Here is a 17868-nt window from a genome sequence, read left to right on the forward strand (position 1 = left end):
GGGCACAGAATCTACTTTCACTCAAGGTGTACAGTTACTAAGAGTTGAATTTAATATAAGACTAGGGTACAGTCAGTTCAGCCATCATGGGTAAAGTGTACAGTAATTTGCTTTAAATAATTGGAAAAGGCGGTGGTAAAAGTAGAGGACAATTCTGCTTGTACATCATTTCTGCCTCGTTTCAAAACTACAATGTAGTTGGTTTATCTCTAGCTAACTGTCAATGACATGGCTTAAAGAAATAAAAAGTGGCAACTAAAATGGGTTCATTTCACACCCCAGGTCAGTCTTACATTAACAGTGTCAGTGCAGGCTATTTAAAGAGACCACTGTACAAAAGGTGAAGTGCTGTACAATAGATGTAATAACATTTGTAGGCTAACAAATTAAATAAACAACTTGCATTTCAAAATGTTAAATTCTTTATTGACTTTAGTGTTGGCATTCACATTGATGAAGACTTTTGTATTTTAGAATATTTAACCAACCAGAAATGTTTTTTCTTTGCATTGAGTCCTGGCCAAGAGGTAGCATAGTTCAGCAAAGAAACAAAGATGTAGCTATTTCCACACGTCGTATTTTTAAGAATTTCAATTCAGCCATCATTGAAAACATGTCACTCTAGGTGACGAAAAGTTACAAACATGGACTGAAAATTGCTCCTTCTTTTATGTTGAGCAAAGATGTCATTATTTACAGCGTGGAAAGATTGCTGAGCACTTAGACAATTAGTTACGTATCTGCTCCCAGCACTATTCAGGCTTATAAATGTACAACAAAACACGTGACTTTAGTGTTAACGTGATCCGCAAATAGTATCTGTCTGGCTTGAAGGATTTGTCTGCTTTGCTGAGTTGGCGATATGATTTCAGGAAGAGGGTTGATTAAAATTCTGACTACAAAGTGCAAATTCTTGAAATGTTTTGAGTAAATTCAGTAGTTGTAGCATGTGCTCAGCAAGCTCCATGTCCGTCCCAATGAAAGAGGAACATTAGTCCTTTGTTTAACCGGAGAGTTTTGTCACCTTATGTGGTGAAAGTGGAGGGGAGAAATTGTTGTCCTAATGAAACCAACCATGGGGGACATGAGATGAAAATGGCGTGGAGGACCCCAAAAAGCCAAAATGCGTAACAAGCAATTACATATGTATTCCCACTACAGCAGTAAGCTAGTTTCATTACAGTATATGAAGTGATGTGTCAGATGAAGATGAAGAAATAAGCAGCTCTTGCCTTCCCTTCTTCAACCTGTAAAAGGGGGGAAGAAAACATTATACAGACTATATTAAAATATTATATTGAAAAGTAACAATGTAGTAAACGTGTTGATTACACTATACAAGATCTTCAATAATGGGATAATCATCATCACTAGCCAAAGTGAGCAGGATAAAAAAGATCAATTTCAACTGATTGCATTTCTCACATTGATTTACGAGTCCTAAAATAATCATCTGCAGTACCTGTCTCGCATTTGGGGTGGCCTTTTGTGTAGGTGCCCGCGATGGCGGCACCACTGTCAACATCCACGCACCAGCAAACGCCAATGACGTGCCAGCACTGAATGGCTTCATAGCGACCCTTCAAGTCACACACAGGACGGAACGAATCCAGTTGGCTGCTTTTAACCTCTGCGCGCATTTGACATTTGGTCTTTGTGGAGGATCCTAAATGGAAGATAAAAAAACAACAACAATGCTAAAATATAAGTTTTGTCTGTTGAGTCTAATGCAGACAGGGCATGTTGATGTAGGACTGTGTCCAGTTCACACTGATTGAGGACTTTTGGCCTTTGCTCGCTATTCTTGAAGACATTCGACTGCTAAATCCTCACATGCTGGAGTGAAGATTCTTTGCGGAGAAGAAGTTGGAGTAGTGTTGCTCACCTGTAGGAGTTGGAGGCTTCTGTTGGGACATGTGGAAGATGATCCAGTTGCGCAACCAAGATTCAAAGCTCTACAAAAAGAAGTGAATAACTATTTGTGCACGTTTTGCGGTCTATTTTTGAACACGGCTGATTCACCTTCCAGTTACTCTGATTCAGCTGTTTCTTCAGGCTCTTCAGGTTACCCAGCACAGTGTCATTGAATTTGGGCATCTCAAAGTACTCCTAAAATGATTACCTCATTTTCTTAGTTAAAATTAGAACGTGGGGGTGGATGGATTCAATCCTGAGTACAAATTACCTCATGAGACCAAGCATCTCATCCACGCAATGGATTCCATCTTCTTCTCTTCCTGCTGGAAAGACAGGAAGGATTGTTCTAACATTAGTCATTTCAATAATACTGTAGGTTACAACATAATACGCCTCAATTTCTGAGCTTTTATTCCTTTCTATTATATTGGATTTCAGAGAGGGAGGGGTAGACCTTACTTTCACAGGTTGCCTTGGTCGCCACTGAGTCTAGATCTGCAAATGCCTGCATCTGTGGGAAGGGGTTCATTGGCTGGCGCAACTTGAATGGGGCAACTGTCGGGACAAGTTAGAAACTGAGCGCAACTTGAAGCGGGAAACTGTCGGCACAAGTTAGAAACTGATATTTTGACCTAAGAATGTTGTTGCAATCAAATCCAGTGAATTAATTAGAGTTGGGGAAAGTAAGTCAATTGGATCTAGATTTACGTATATGTCTCGATTTCCATGTACAAATTCTTTTACAAAAGTGATAAATAAAAAGCTTGAAGCATGCACGGCTTCCCCCCCGCCCCAGCCATCTGCCGAATTGCGAAAAAGTACCAGTACAAAAAACGAGTGGTATCAATTCAGGTTTGTTGTTGAGGTAGACCATGCAAACCACATAAATCTGATTCCCAACCGGTGTGCTATTTTTGGCCAACTCATTTTAAGTTATTTCTCTGCTACAAATGATTTATAAATCATTTATCTACTTAGGCTTCCTCCCACATTCCACAAACATGCTAAATTATCCATCGATGTGAATGTTTGTTTGTCTATATGTGCCCTGCAATGTGCTTCCATATTTGACCTTGAGCTGCATGTAGCTGCCTGCTGAGCCCGTCAAAGTCCTTCTGCAGCGTATGGATCTGCTGCTTTTGGCCAAACACCATGATGGCCACAAACACCTGGCTGGCCACCAACAGACATGCCAGTATCGTCAGACTTGCCACCTTCAGGGCGTAGCCAGTGGAGCGCCTGAGAGGGGGCGAAGGAGATTTCATCTTTATGGAGTAGAAATGGGCTTTATGGAGGAGAAATGGAACAGGTACCAGTACTCACCCTCTGTATCTTGCCCCACCAACCAGCGGTTCAGCACTGCCTGTCCTTTGCATCGGAGTGTTTTCACCAGTCTTCTCCATTTGGCTTTGTTTCGCTGCAAGTTTCTTCCTGTTGCACTACTGCACCCACAATGCGTCAACAATAAAGCTTTCCTGTAAAAATACCTCCCATGATAAGGAATAGAGGCAGACAGGTCGATATGGGGCAAAAAAAAAATGAAGTAGGCGGCCTTAGTAATAGCGAAGCTGTGATTGGTCTTGTTGGTAGAGGCTGGAAATCCCCAAAGTTTACTAGCCCCTCGATTCATCTCAGCCGAATTTGTTGTAAAATGAATACTAACAGCATATGGATGGAAAAGCACGTTTTAACGACTAGCAAGTTATTTGGGACTGTAAGGCCTGCGTTTTTGTGATTACATTAAATGTTGGTTTTATTTCCTCATTTGGAGTTCGGCCAAGTTTTTTGGGGGGCTTTCTCATCCATCCATTAGTGTTATCCCCATTCTTGGGTGAGCTGGAACCTATCATCAATGACTGGACAAAAGATGAGGTACAATCTGGACTTCTAGCAATCTCTCCCAACTATTTCAACCAATTAACTATCTAAATAAAATCTTAAATTAGGTTCAACATCATGACTTAATCTTAATAAAGTAAATCTTGTACTAGTGACACACTCACATATAGCACAAACTGATTAAAAAAAAAAAAGTGGTCCAACACCATAATGAACAAAATATGTGTACCTCCTGTGTTATCAGCATTTTATCATGAAATCCACGACAAAAAACTAAAAATACGTGTTCCAATAACCACTTTAGGTCCAGATGCTAGATTTCTGAAATCCTACATTAAAACTTTATTTAAAACTTCATATATGCACTTCTGCGACATATCTTTATTATCCTGTATACAGTACAATCTTAAAGTTTAGCTGTCAAAAAATGTCTTTTTTTTTTTTTTAACTCATTAGGGGAAGGAATGGGATGGCCTTTCTCACCACTTTTTTTCCAGCTCCACGCAATCTAATACTAAAAGTGAATTCCACAGCAATAAGATAGAAGTGAAAGAGTGCAGCAGGGGGACAGGGGGAAACATCCCTATTGTGAAAAATACAGTGGTGTTTTATTTGCAAATTAAAAGCACCGACAATATTAGTTACACTGTAAAATTATTGACAACAATTACAAATCTTTATCATACAGTCCAGGATATTATTAGTACCATCATTGCTGTTATGTGTTATCACGTTAATACTTTTTATGGAGACAACAGTTGGCAGTGAGAGGACACTGGAGGAAACAATTGCGTTCAATTTCCCTACAGCACTGACGTTGCACACCAATGGAGGGCCAAACACATTCAAATAATTTAGGTCGACCAAAGGGGAGCCAGCTATGTACATTTACAGTCAAGAAACAGAAACGACTGCTGTGTGCATTTTTTTTTTTTTTTCTTACGTCAGATCCTTGTACAAAACTATTGCAGTAAGAGCAGCTTTTTGTTTTCTGTTTTTGACATCTAGTTGCAATGATAACACCTTCAAACCCCAAACAAAACATTTATGTCGGGTGCGGTGCCGCTGGGCCTATTGTGAGAAGGTTTGCCTTGACAACTTGACACATTTTCCAAGGAGACATCCTTTCACACTCCGTCGCGGACTAATTTATGACATGAAATAGAAGAAATGAAAAGAAAAGCGTGGGAAACTTTGTTCTTTACACTGAGTCTCTGACAGAGAGTTAGCTTATGATCTTCACAGACTGGACTTGTTAACCAAATGCTCGTGTGCTATATCCAGTTAGACGTATGTTGAGTACCGTTTAAATATTGTGCTTTCGACATAAGTCCATCACTCCCCGCTTCGCCCATTCAGTGGTCAAGTGACGGCACGCAGCAGTTTGACGTCTCTGCATTCGGCCTGAAGAAGGAATCTGTTGTTTCGTTTCGGTACATTCTATAAGTATCACGACTACAGAACAATGTCTGAGCAAATCAAAACAAATAAAACAAAAATTAAAAAAAATAAACATTTAAATGGTAATAGTTCATGGAGATTATGTTCCTGGCATTTGTGAATGAAATTCCAAGATTCTAGCAAGGCCTATCAAAAAAGGCTACAACATGCAGCCAGATATCCAAACGTCCTTATCTTTTCAAAAGGCATTTACAACAAATGTTGTTTTTGTCCTTCAGCGTAAAGTTCTGTGCTTTACACAGCAGCACGTTGGCGCTGGGTTCCAGAACTGAAACGGTGAAGACTGAACCTGAAACTCAGCCTTTGCACGCGGCACATTGTTGCTCTTTTCTTTCCAGTTCATGCGTGGGAGAGACGGTTCGACCACGGTGGGAGACGGGGGTGAGCGAGCAAGAGATGGTACCTCCTCATCATCACGCTTCCTCCTCAGGATTTTGAGGTCCTGATTCATCATACTGAAAGGTTCACGGGAGGCTCAGAGAGACGAGCGCTCCATTTGTGAATCCTCCTGCTCACCAGCCCATTTGTGTACTACACTTCATGGACCATCACAGAATGTGTTACACTTTGACTTCCATCATCACTTTATTATCAAGTAACGTTCTCCTTGAAAGTGCGTGGTGGTGGTGGCGGCGCAGAGGCGTGTCGAGACGTGCTGGACTACTATGGTCTCCCTGGTTGGGCTGCTACCTGGTGTGGACCATCTCCTCTCTGAGCCAGCTGGGGAGCGGTTGGCCCTTCTGTACAGCAGCTTGACAGCTCAATGTTACGATCCCTGTAGTAATCCATGAGGAACGTCAACGACCTGAAAGAGACGGGGATAGTAGATTTGTAAATAAATGAAATGGGACTCTGCCTAAATCTTGAAGACATTTTGAACATTCTATAACCAATGTCATGTTTGGGTACGCTAATACATTGTGGAGTCTGCTATGGATTATGCATGCGTGCATTAAAGTAGCCTGAAGAATCGGGTGGGGGGGCTATCACAGGGGGTTGTGACTGCTCAGTTGATGTATACCGTATTTTCCGCACCATAAAGGCGCACTTAAAAGCCTTTAAATTTCTCAAAAAAAACGAAGGTGCGCCTTTTAATAAGGTGGGCCTTTTGTGTGGACCGAATTCCAAAATCTGTTAAGTTGTTTTGTGTGGCTTCCGCCACACAGAGACTTAATATACTGGCATAATATGTAGATCCGATGAACCATTCAATTAAAATGGTCATACCTCGGGGTCCATGTCAGGATACCGGCGTCCTTTACTCTTCCCCAGACACTTTGTCTTCCCACCCTCTAGCAGCTGGCACCAGTACCCCTTTTTGGGATCAAATCTGCAAAAAACACATCATGTATTACATTCAAGCATGAATATGGCCTACAGTTTGAAGACAATAAATGGCGGCAATTGATCAGCATTCCAGAAAAGGGTTGGATTCTGTCTTTGAGGTTCCACAGAGGAGGTCAAGCAGGTGCATACTCACGTTAGAATCTTGTGGTAGTTGATGACGTTAGTTAAGCCTAGGAACTTTTGGATTTTATCCATAACGGAGGCGGGCTCAGTTTTCAGCATCTCCCCATCCAAGACCAACAGCTGGGGAAGATGACGCAAACATTTAGAGGAGAAAAGTCATCTCTTTAAGCGCACCATCATGATGCTTAAAAAAGGAGGGGAAAAAAGGGTGCGGGTTCTTTTCACTCTGGCTGCCTGACTCAATACATACTTGGCTGGAATGGTAGTAGTTGAGCCAGCGCTCCAGGTGATTAGCGTACCGGCCTGGTACCAAACATCGATTCTGGAGGACCCGGAGATTGGCCGGACTGTCGGGGCCGGCAGTGATGACGTTATGAAATGAGTATTTCAATGCAACCGGATCATCGTGGGCTCTTTGGTGCTGTGAAATGTATCGTTTCATTAGAAGTTGCGCAAAGATGCCACAATGTTTGTCATAGAAGCAAAAGCTGCTCAGGTGTTGAAATGTGTACTGGCTCTAATGAGGCGCGGGCTCTTCGGGATTACCCACCTGGTACCAAGAGTACGCTCTGTCGGCTGGGTTGATGAGGATGCCGATGATTTTGGCTTTGGGCAGGAGCGCTGCGGCCCTCTGAGCAGTCACGTCAGAATCAAAGTAGTTGGCACTCTTCTCAAAGTAGTAGTCAGAGCTAGCATTGGAGGGCAGGGGGAAGTACTCCATATACCTGACAGCACACAAACACTCAGACTTAATGGCGGTCACAGTTGGTCAGGTGCAATTTGCTTTCCGTGGATATGGCTGCAGTTGTTCTCTGCACACATGGTTTGACGCCGCACGAAGCATCACGATGCAGAGAGAAAGGCTTTCCAAATCCTGAATTCTCTTCGACGCTGTTCTCACTTCAACCTTTTGAAATTCTGCGTGCATGCGTGGCTACGGGCAGATCATATTAATATCAATTAGCTTGGGGTATCGTTCATTAATGAGTGTGTTTGTTGTGATCGTCGCTGGTATGAATTTACATTTCTAACGCACCGTTGCAGAAAGATTCCCCCATGAATATTAGTCTGTTTGCTTTAGATTATTTTCTCAATGAAATTTAAACATTTACTCAGAATCGCCGAACTGCTGTCTTCCAAATGATGCTGGACTGAATGATTTTGGTTGCGATCAAATTATCCTGCTTGGTGGCATAATACGTTTGACGTGACTAGGCTGTGGAATGTCTGTTCTTATATTCAAAAGAACATATTTAAAGATAGCCAAAGGTTCATCATTTCAGAAGCAGGCATTTGTATTTTACATATTGTCAGTATTCTTCAATATGGTTATACAGGCACTTTTCGGGGTTTATAATCAATGAATTTAGCCGAGCAGGGGCCAATGTTAAATTGTTGAACTCGTCTGTAACATATATATTTGACACTATAAGACAATGCTTCCCAAATCCTGGTTTTGCTTGACATTTTCGTTTTCACAAAAAGCTTGTTATCCGCACTTTTTGGTCCGTAATAGATGTTTATGGTGAAATCAAACCCGTGTTCTGCTGCTAATTAAAAAAGCTAAAACTTTATTCTGTGTAAATTGAAAGATCGGTCAATAAAATAATCAGAATAATAAAAACAATGGCTGACAAAAGGGGGAACTGGCAATGACAGAGTTAAAAAGAAGTTGCTGACAAATGACATTGATTCTTTTGGAATGCATCCAAAGTGTGCGTGTAACTGCCAGCAACGACACTTGAAACATCTTCCGCCTCCTTAGCTAAATTTAGCTCGTCTCCGACTTATCAAGCTTGCCTCGAAGTCGAGATATGTCATTTAATCATAGCTCCTTGGAACCAAGATGCCACAAGTACGACTACTTCACTATGAGATGGGGGGCTTGGCGCCATCTTGTGGCATCTTGGGCATTTCAGAAAGAGCACAAAACAGCAAATAGGTAGGTGAACAATCTATGACTTTGAATTGTCGCCTCAGTGTGCTTTCTTACCAATCATGCCTCTGTGATAGTTGTGACCATTGAAGAACTGGATCTCTTCAAAAAGTCTCCTTGCTGGGGTAGTTACTGGTCAGGTCGGGGTGCATGCTAAGGAACAGGTAGAGCGCTGTTTGTGCCTGAGAGACCAGAAAGAGACAGAATGCAGTTTGACAGCAGGGAGGGGAAAAAAAAGAGCAAGAAAAGAGGATTAGGCAAGGGACAAATCCAATTACTTTGTACCTCGTACAGTGAAGACTGACACTCGTGTCGTGGAAACTGCATAACAGCAAAAAATCCTTAATAACGAACCAGTGCCAATTGAAGAAGCAATATCTAATTTCCCGAGAGCTACTCCGGTGCTTTTAGGGCTAACCAACTAGATGGCACAGCATCAATTTCCCTGCAACCTGCAGGGGGGGATGAAGTACAGCTTCTCACCTGTCTTCTGAGGCCCAATGACAAGTAGCTTGGGGAAGCGGTCACAAGTTTTTTCCTTGGACCAGATGTCTTTATGCCTTTGTCTTCACATGGATCCTGTAACAATAAAACTACAATAGGACGCATAAATAAATAAAAAAAAGAAAATAAAGTAAAATAACAATAATGAAATGGAATTGAATATGTAAAAGCTGCCTTCCAATCAAACTACCAAATTTTTTTGACTGAATGTAACCAATTTAAAACAAAACTGCCTACAAATATCATTTGAGTAGCCTGCTAAAGCATAAGTGAAAGTCAAAAGTGGCTTTATAAAGACAAAATTAGAAAACATCTCAAATTAGTATTGTGTCCTTACCTGCCAGAGTGGATCTCTCTCAGATGGGAACAGGCTGAAGTATTTCTGGGCCAGCTGCACTGGTGGGAGGTCTGCATTTTTAGATTTGTCCAGGTCTTGACAAACTCATTAGGGCTTTTAAAGGTGTACAGGCCAAGACGGTCATTCCGTAGTTGGACAAATGGGTCATGAAAATGCTGATCTATTGGGAGAGAAGCCGCTGTCAGAATTTAAGCTTAAACAGCATGATGAAGAACAATTGTTGAGGATTGAAAGGAACGGCCAAAGTGACAAAACACTTGGACTCTAATAAAAGGATGATACAATGGAAAAAGTGATGAACTTTTACGAGCTTTGACACTAAAGTAGATTTTAAAACACAATATTCAATATTCAACACGATCGCCGCATAATACTTTGCTTGGAGATCAAATGAAATCAATTGTGGTCAGAGAGCCCCCAATACTGGACGAGACACCACAAAGACACATAGTGGAATTCATTTTCAGCATGACGTATGGCTGGAGAACGCCAAACAGCTGGGACGTGATAGAGACAGTAAAACATCAAATATGCAGCTGCTACTGCAACCTTTAGTACAAGCAGTTAATATTTGCGGGATTGGGGAAAGATAACCGGTATGTATAGTTGTGTGGAACAGGGAGGAATATCGGTAACATTTGGAATAAAGCAACAAAGATCTCAAGGCAAAGCACAAAGAGATGGCGCTGCCATGGACCTCATCGACGAGTCATCGGTCTGCCCCTGACTTAAATTCAGATGAACATCAGCAGTTATTTGAGCTATATGTATCAGACAAAGGTTGTGTTTGGACTTACTGGGTTCAGCAGAACCGTGAGGAAGAGTTCTCCCCCGTTGATGATTTTGTCCAGCTCATTGGGGCTGCCTGGGTAGTCTTTATAGAAGATGGTGTGTGTGAAAAGACCGCACGTCTGCCTGGGCAGCACCTGTGAGAACACACACATAGAGTCATCAAACCAAAAGGCGGAAATGAAATAAAAACCACACATGCACATACCAAATGCTAAAAACACACATCGTCAGCCCTCCGCTGAGACGAGGAGCCGTGCAGCGCACACTCCTGGCACTTAGCCCATATATTGTTTGCTCCCAGTAACGTCCATATTATGCAGCTCATCTAGCCAAAGCAAACCGCTTATTCACGTCCACGTCTATATGGAAATTGATGGGATTGCGTTTACACTTTGAAGTGTCTGGGGAACTGAATATCAATCATCGCTAAGCGAGGGAGACGAGTACATTCAGACTATGTCAAGGACAGGGAGGACAGTGCAGAGACCACACAGACCCGCTGAATGCCAAGACTACAAAGAAACTGGACTGAGGCTGCACAGTTTTCCATCAGCTATGAAAGTCATCCGGGGAGAGAAGTCGATAAGATTATTTTTTTGTTCCTTTTGAACGCAATTTATTCCGCTCAAATTCTTCTTTGGAAATATTATACAGCACACACACACACACACACACCACACACACACACACACACACACACACACACACAGAGTTGCGGTTTGGCATTTACAATACAACTATTCGCAGATGTATATTTCTATCCCAACTATTTGAGTTTTTTGTAATATGACAAACACAACAAAGAATTTTGTGGCAAAAAAGTAGTTTCGGGTTGTATATTGTGTATCTGCATAATTAGCTGTAAGCCGTTTCACATGTTGCATGTCATTTATGCGAGGATTGTTGCAGACCCTATCTTGCACGAATAGTGTATGTGTGTAAGTGCGTGTGTGTGTGTGGGGGCATTGTATTCCGCACAGGGACTGAGATAGATATATAATGCAAATATGAAGAGGTGGTAAAGAAGGATAGCGCATGCAAATGGTGAAGGAGAATGTGATAGATGGTGAGACACCAGAGGATGTCTGTAAAGTGCTCTTACGCTAATGCCGCTGTGAATAAAACCTCGCCGAAAGCGGGCCGGCTTGAGATGCGGGTACTCCTCGGTGCTAGTCACTTGATGCTCCAAACCTTCTTCCAGGCGTCGTACAATTGCAAGTGGACTGGGTAGACGCCTGAATGGTGCGGGTGACACAGCATATCCCATGTTGATAGGGATTCCATGCTCCTGGATGCCAAGGGAACAATAGCAGATATAGAGTTCAGGCAGGGTGCACCAAATGATTTCATCAAGATTCCATCAAGGTGTGTACTGCACCCTCCCTTTTTTCTTCTTCCACTCACCAGGGCAAACTTTTTGTTGAGCAGCATCGCTCAGCCAGCACAGACTGGTTGTGGAAGAGATGGGGTCTGCATGTGGCTCCACATGTGAGGGAACCACCAGAACTCCTTCACATAGGAAAGCAGGAGGTCATCGCCCAGGGTCTTCCTCTTCTGATCCTGGACATTCAAGAGGGAGGAGGCGGGAGGTGGGCGTGCAGGGCGATTGGGGAATTTAAGAAGTGTTAAAAATGTGTTGGTGGAAGAAAGAGGGAAGATGGAAAAAGGGGTGAGCGATTTAAGAAATGAATCGAGTCATAAGAGTTCAAATATTAGCGAGGCAGGCGTAGATAAGAGGATGTTAAAAAAAAGACGGAAGGGAATAAATTATGAGCCTCAAATTCACAATCTCAAAGCGTTATTTTATTCAGTGTCAGCTTGTCACACGAGGAGCCTTACCAGCGTGAAAGAATTTTCCTGAGAAGCCCAGATTGAGGTGAAGTTGGGGAACATGGGTGCGCATCTCCCTCTGCGTCTCCCAGCAGCGCCTGAACACAGAGTGGGCGGAGAGGCACGTGAGTGGGGAGTGAGCTGGTATACGGGCACATTATGAGGCAGCACAAAGACGACGACGACGCGCACGGACGTGCCCGCATGCATATTTCATCCTGTAGCTTGCTTTCAGTAAACATCCCGCAATCCCCCTCTCCCTGCTGCCTCACTCTTCCTTCCTCCATTCCGTTTGATATTTGGCTCTCCTCTGATTTTGGGTGTTTGTTTCATTTGATCTGCTGGTTGAGACTCCCAGCGCACACCCCGCTCAACATTGGCCATCTGTCATGATGTGATGTATTCCTAAAAGTTTGCTGCGGCGTCACCCACGAGGAAGCCTTGATTGCATCTCCCCATAACTTTTCCTACATCCTCTACCTCAACTTGTGAGGGGGTCTGTTCCACAGCGAGGGGACACGAGTAAGGATCTTTTCACATTCTTTCGATGTCTCCGGGCCCCTGAAATATTCATCGCTCTGGAGCTTCTGTGACTGTGCGAGCGTTGGGGGCCTGTCAGCTTGAGCAGCCTACAGGGACAAAATGCATTCAAAAGGAAAAGTGGATGGAGAAGAGGCGCTGTCAATATCACTGGCACAGCACGCCTCTGTGAGGTAACTTTTTTTTATTACAGCAAACAGATGGCTGACAACTACTGTGTGATACTATTCTAAAAGCGAATTTAGTTTTATTCTGTGATAAAGTTGCTCCACTTGAATGACACGCACACACGCACACACACAGTAGATACAAACTTACCTTTACGTCAGGCACCTTCATGCGGGTGCCCTCTTTTCCCACAAAGATGTCATCCACATCAACCAGGATGTAGCGCTCCAGGGACAACGAGAGCCTCTTCCCGGTAAGAAAGGCCACGGCATCCACAAACACCAGCTTGTGGAGCCAGAAGACCAAGTTATTCCCAAACAGGACCCTCTGGATGCCATCGTGAAGGCCCAAGTCCTGCACCACCGACGGGAGCAGAGCAGCATTCTGTCCCATGGACGGAATGCTCTCCGCCGATTGAGTTTTGGCGAGCAACACTGGCTCGTACGTCGAGTGGTTGGATTGGAAGACGGTCCAGTCATCTCCAGGGAGAGGCCCGGGCAGCGGCTGTCCGGATCGGGTGATAAAGAGTAGGGGTGACTTGGGGTTAACCGAGCAGTCCTTTAGACCCAAGTTGGAGTGGAGAAAGAGCGGGAATCCTTTCAGCTGCGCACTCAGCAGACTGTTCTCGTTGGCCTGAGAGAAAGAAGAGAGAAATCACATCAATTCATTACACGGCAGTGATGAGGAGGGAAATGTATCGGCTATAATTCCCAGATTTCTCCCATCATGCGTGAAATAAGAGATGTCAGGCCTCCCCAAATGTGAATGCACGAGGCAGCTTCTACCTGCTATGCTCAATCTGCTCTGATCTGAGACTGCGGACAAAATGAATAAGCCTCCCGCTGTGTCCTTTAACATTCAAAGGTTCAGCGCTTATTCTGTGAAACATTCCTCTCCTAAATCCCCATTCTCTGGGCGCGCTCACATCCTTATTGCCTCTTGGCTGCAAGCTTCCACTTATGCATTTTCCTTGAGGTCTTTTGGAGGCAACATTTATTCTACTACTCAGATATCGATATCCAGACTGAATCGGTTTTAGTGACAGGGTTCGTTTGCTCAGTTCATAACATTTGCTAAGTGCAAGTATTACGATTAGATTAAATATTTATTGGCAGCGTCTTGACAGGAACGTGCATGTAATTATGTGTTTTGAGTAAAATGACATAGTGAGAAACGCTCCAGCATGTCCCTTCTAGTATTCACATTATCCATGCATTTCTAAGCATGCAAGAACATGGGGTGTTATGTAATTGAAACCAACCCACTAACTCCCACTCTCACGTAGCTGGATATTCAAAAGTAGCACCAATTGGGCCTTCTGACAATTGGAATCACTGTAGTTGTCATGCAATAATATACAATGAATAAAACCAACAACAAAAAGATGTAATGTGATATAATATGACGGGCCACAAAAAAAATGCAGTTTTTGGTTTGGATACACTTACAATTTTTGGTTTAACTTTATTTCTCATACCTAACGTCTTTCAACATTTTTTTAATAAAATATAAAAAATTAACTGCCAAGGTTTGTAATATTGGACGTGCTGGGCATGTGATGTATGTGTACTTTGACGCTCACAGATCCTCCAGCAGGACGTTAGGTCACTGGGATGCATTGTTTGCTTCTGATGCTCTCACCAAATCCCACCAACCGTTGCTACCTTCATCTACACCACCTAAAATCATAATACACCATCTATACGTCCCTCCCTCACTCTATATTATTGCCATGCTGCAGAAGTGTGTGTGCATGTGTGTGTGTGTGTCTGCGTGCGTGCGGACTAAGTTGTGAAAACTATACTCTTGGGCTAATAGATTGGAGATTAAAGGGGAGAGTGAGACGGAGAGACAGAACCATATTTTAGGACAAAGTAAAAATGAGATGAGTGATAAAACACGTGAAAGCGTGAAAGGGGACTAAGTGATATTGTAACCGAGCAGATTTTCCCCAACTCCCGTGAATCCATCTGCTTTAAGATGGCACAGACAGATGGACAAGGCAGGAGGTGAAACTTCGATCGGGGGGGGGGGGGGGGGGGGGGTGTTGGTAGAGAAGCTGTGTGTGCTAACCTTGAAGAAGCCAATGATGCCCACTCCATATTCCACACAGTACTTATCCAGCAGCTCTCGGTTCCACGCGTCCAGGTTAACATACTTGAGAATGTTTTCGTAAATCACCAGTGTGAAACGTCCTCTCTCCTTGTCCGTCAATGTTGGCATGTCCCCTTTCCCGGGAGATATCTCAGTCCGGTACTGGAAGCGGCCATCCTCTAAAATGGCCACAATCTCCTGACCCAGTTGCGAATACTGACTTTTCCACAAAGACCAGTACTACGGATCTGTCCTGGCCCCGGCAGGATCCACCCCGGGGCCTCCAGAGACGCTACGCAGCGGTAAAAGTCGAGATGGCGTGACCCTCAGGTCGTCCGAGTCGGCCGAAGCTCCCTCTGAACCAGACACGCCCACTACTGATGGCTCTAGCTCCCGCTTGACGCCATAAAGGAAGTAGGCCGAGATGAAGACGCTGACAGTGCAGAAGAGAAAGAGGAGGAGGAGGGACATCTGCAGAGGGAGGAGACGGACCAGCCGACGGAGGCGGGTCACGCATCCCAGCATCGTCTCTCGCCGCACCGCTCCCCCCGCAGGAGGGTTGAAAACGGTGAGCTGTGACTGTTCACGAAAAAAAAAAAAAAAAATCAGTACTTTTTGGAACAAACCGCAGAAGGTGTTGAGGTGGCAGCTGTAGCAGCTACTGGAGAAAGAAATGAGATGGGTTCACGTTGACTTGCCCTCATTTTGCAATGCCGCTTATGTCACCATGGCAGAGAAGTGGAGGCCTTGGATCACTGGTACACACTTCTGCCTCTGATGAAAAGCTGACAGGACGAGTCAGTGGGGGGTAAAAATGATGGAAGACTCCATCACCTTCTCATCATGCGAGCTTCCCAACCATGTCCTGGCTAGGTTTTGATGAATATTCTTGATTGCAGAACGATTTCGGGAGACGAATAGGGTCACGTCATTCCAGCAGCAGAATATCTGCAAAACAAGACCACAAAAAAAAAAAAACACATTTAACTATCCAGAACAGTATCACCTCATATAAAAATAATGACTTGGCATTCCTTTTTTGTGTGGGTTTAAAGGTTTGTGGGAGACGTTTACACTGCCTGTGCCCGGACTCCAAAGATTCACTCCACAATATTCATGTGCTCACCTACACAAAAGTAGAGCAGTGCCAATTCCCCCTACGCAGACACCTGACCTGCGTGCGCTAAAGTAAACTCCCACAAAAAGTGCAGCCTTCTCATAATTAATAGGCAGAGTCTAAGTGACAACAAAGACTCGAGGGCAGCAATTCCCGGTTCAGACTGCAGGTTACAAATATTTATAAAAGAGGTTTGCTGGTCAAATGAGACTGATGAGCATCATTACCTTCCATGCAATAATCACAAATAAACGCAATAACAAAAATACTGAAGAGAAATCACACACAGTTATCATTAAAGAAACAACATTACCAGTTGCAAGCAAAACCACAGAATTGATTTGACTAAACCATTATTGTTTGATGGGAACTTAATTAAAAATTGGTTCAGGTTAAAAGCAAGCCAACACAGCACAACACTTACTATGCGGCCCATCATCTACAATCGATGCATCGATTTTGCAGCGACCTGGTGAGCAAAACAACCCACAGATTATAGAGGATCTATAAAGATAGCTATCATTTTACACAGCCATATTGGGTGTGGGAAATGGAGCAAGCACACTTCCATTTAAAGTGATCAGGTCAACCTCTATGTTCTTTCCTGCCTCTAGGCTTGCAGCTAAAGACCTGCATCTCTCTCTGCAAGTGCAATCACACTTCACCACTTGGGTTCAAGTTTTCTCCACAGAAAAACAAAATTATTCTTTTTTCAAAGAAAAAGTAAAAGCAGATAAAATCAGTGAGCAGTACCAATACCGGTTTGAATTAGTTGAAATTAATTAGCCATTTGTCTCAATCACACAGAGACTCAAAGTTTAAAGAGCCTTACCAGATAACAGATATTTTTTCCGCCAGTCAAATGAAGCCTAAATCGTCATTGCCTCCTATCTTTAATTATTGATGAGCCATCCGTAACTCTAGAGCAAAATAAATTATTCTTCACAAAGCAAATACAGTATCTTCTGATTGGTTCTTTGAATATTTGACAAAGACATAAAAGCAAGATTTTGCAAAGACAAAGATTTCTTTTCCCTTGAGAGGTTGAAGACCCGAACAGAAGACTGACTGCTTTCTTTTCTTTCTTTTTTTTCATAAACAAAACGATGTCTTTGATGACTTCGTAAGACATTCCCAGAATCCTTTTCAAATGTTCAAATATTTACGGGTGAGAAGATGCAAGCAACATTAAAACTAAGTAGGCGATGCACATCAAATTCCATCCAGCCAAAACTGCCCTTTACAGTCCAACATTTCTTTTTTTTTTTTGCTCTGTAGTACTTTCATTGTGCATTACGTGTGAGGGTTTGCCTTACTGCTCAGTCCAGGCGGCTGTTTCATTGTGAGTTTGTATTTATTTTTTTCACAGCCTGGGATTTCATTTAGCTCCGACACCAGCAACAACACACACTGTTTGAAAAATACCTTAATAAGATCAAACGGGCACACCAGTCTTTGATCCTTGTCCAAGTGTCAAACTTGGTTAATGAGTAACATGGAATTAAGTAACGATTCCCGAGAGAGACTGTTGTGCCATCGTGACTGTGTTGACATGTACTGCGAGCAGACTACATTGTGAAAAATACACAGAGTTGGAACACACACAACACATTTTCCCCAAGTCACAGCGTTTAGCGTTATTGACCTTGACTATGAAGACCCAAAGCGAACCAAGGAAAGTGGGGTAAAGGGAAAGCCCTGTGAAGTAACATGCTAAATTGTAGTATAATGCATGACATTTAACAGGGATGGTCACACTGAAAGAATGAAAGATTGGCGAATGGATCTCAAATTTAATTTAGATGATTACCACTGGTGAGGAAAATACCCAAATGTATGCAT

At 43.1% G+C, this 17868-nt stretch overlaps 2 protein-coding genes across 2 annotated transcripts in view; both read right to left on the reverse strand.

Moving 5' to 3' along the window:
• Window positions 1-404: 404 nt before the first annotated feature.
• On the reverse strand, window positions 405-3433 carry cd74a (CD74 molecule, major histocompatibility complex, class II invariant chain a). Its single transcript, XM_037263127.1, has 8 exons — window positions 3241-3433; window positions 2990-3156; window positions 2377-2472; window positions 2186-2240; window positions 2023-2110; window positions 1886-1955; window positions 1463-1666; window positions 405-1247 (listed from the first exon to the last, which is right to left on the reverse strand). Exons 1-8 carry the CDS (start codon window positions 3318-3320, stop codon window positions 1243-1245), a joined length of 765 nt encoding a protein of 254 aa, XP_037119022.1. The 5' UTR covers window positions 3321-3433; the 3' UTR covers window positions 405-1242.
• Window positions 3434-4342: 909 nt separating this feature from the next.
• LOC119129099 (bifunctional heparan sulfate N-deacetylase/N-sulfotransferase 1-like) overlaps window positions 4343-17868 on the reverse strand; it is a 45541-nt gene continuing 32015 nt past the window's right edge. The window contains 25 exon segments of the mRNA XM_037262143.1: window positions 4343-5967; window positions 5969-6021; window positions 6445-6547; window positions 6698-6807; window positions 6938-7108; window positions 7238-7412; window positions 8681-8687; window positions 8690-8732; window positions 8734-8803; window positions 9106-9187; window positions 9190-9202; window positions 9465-9532; window positions 9535-9612; window positions 9615-9645; window positions 10283-10411; window positions 11380-11453; window positions 11456-11525; window positions 11527-11565; window positions 11682-11710; window positions 11713-11746; window positions 11748-11822; window positions 12103-12205; window positions 12958-13448; window positions 14889-15488; window positions 15608-15857. Coding sequence (XP_037118038.1) covers window positions 5904-5967; window positions 5969-6021; window positions 6445-6547; window positions 6698-6807; window positions 6938-7108; window positions 7238-7412; window positions 8681-8687; window positions 8690-8732; window positions 8734-8803; window positions 9106-9187; window positions 9190-9202; window positions 9465-9532; window positions 9535-9612; window positions 9615-9645; window positions 10283-10411; window positions 11380-11453; window positions 11456-11525; window positions 11527-11565; window positions 11682-11710; window positions 11713-11746; window positions 11748-11822; window positions 12103-12205; window positions 12958-13448; window positions 14889-15488; window positions 15608-15613 — 2718 coding nt within the window. The 5' untranslated portion in view covers window positions 15614-15857 and the 3' untranslated portion in view covers window positions 4343-5903.

The sequence above is a fragment of the Syngnathus acus genome, chromosome 10 (genome assembly GCF_901709675.1).
Source record: "Syngnathus acus chromosome 10, fSynAcu1.2, whole genome shotgun sequence".
Lineage (NCBI taxonomy): Eukaryota > Metazoa > Chordata > Actinopteri > Syngnathiformes > Syngnathidae > Syngnathus > Syngnathus acus.

Coding starts and splice junctions, on each gene's coding strand:
- cd74a (XM_037263127.1), bottom strand. CDS start 3,320: ATGGAGAAGACTGGTGAAAACACTCCGATGCAAAGGACAGGCAGTGCT. Junction 1,956..2,022: donor TGAATCAGAGTAACTGGAAG/GTGAATCAGCCG, acceptor TTCTTTTTGTAG/AGCTTTGAATCTTGGTTGCG. Junction 1,667..1,885: donor GAAGCCTCCAACTCCTACAG/GTGAGCAACACT, acceptor TCTTCCATTTAG/GATCCTCCACAAAGACCAAA.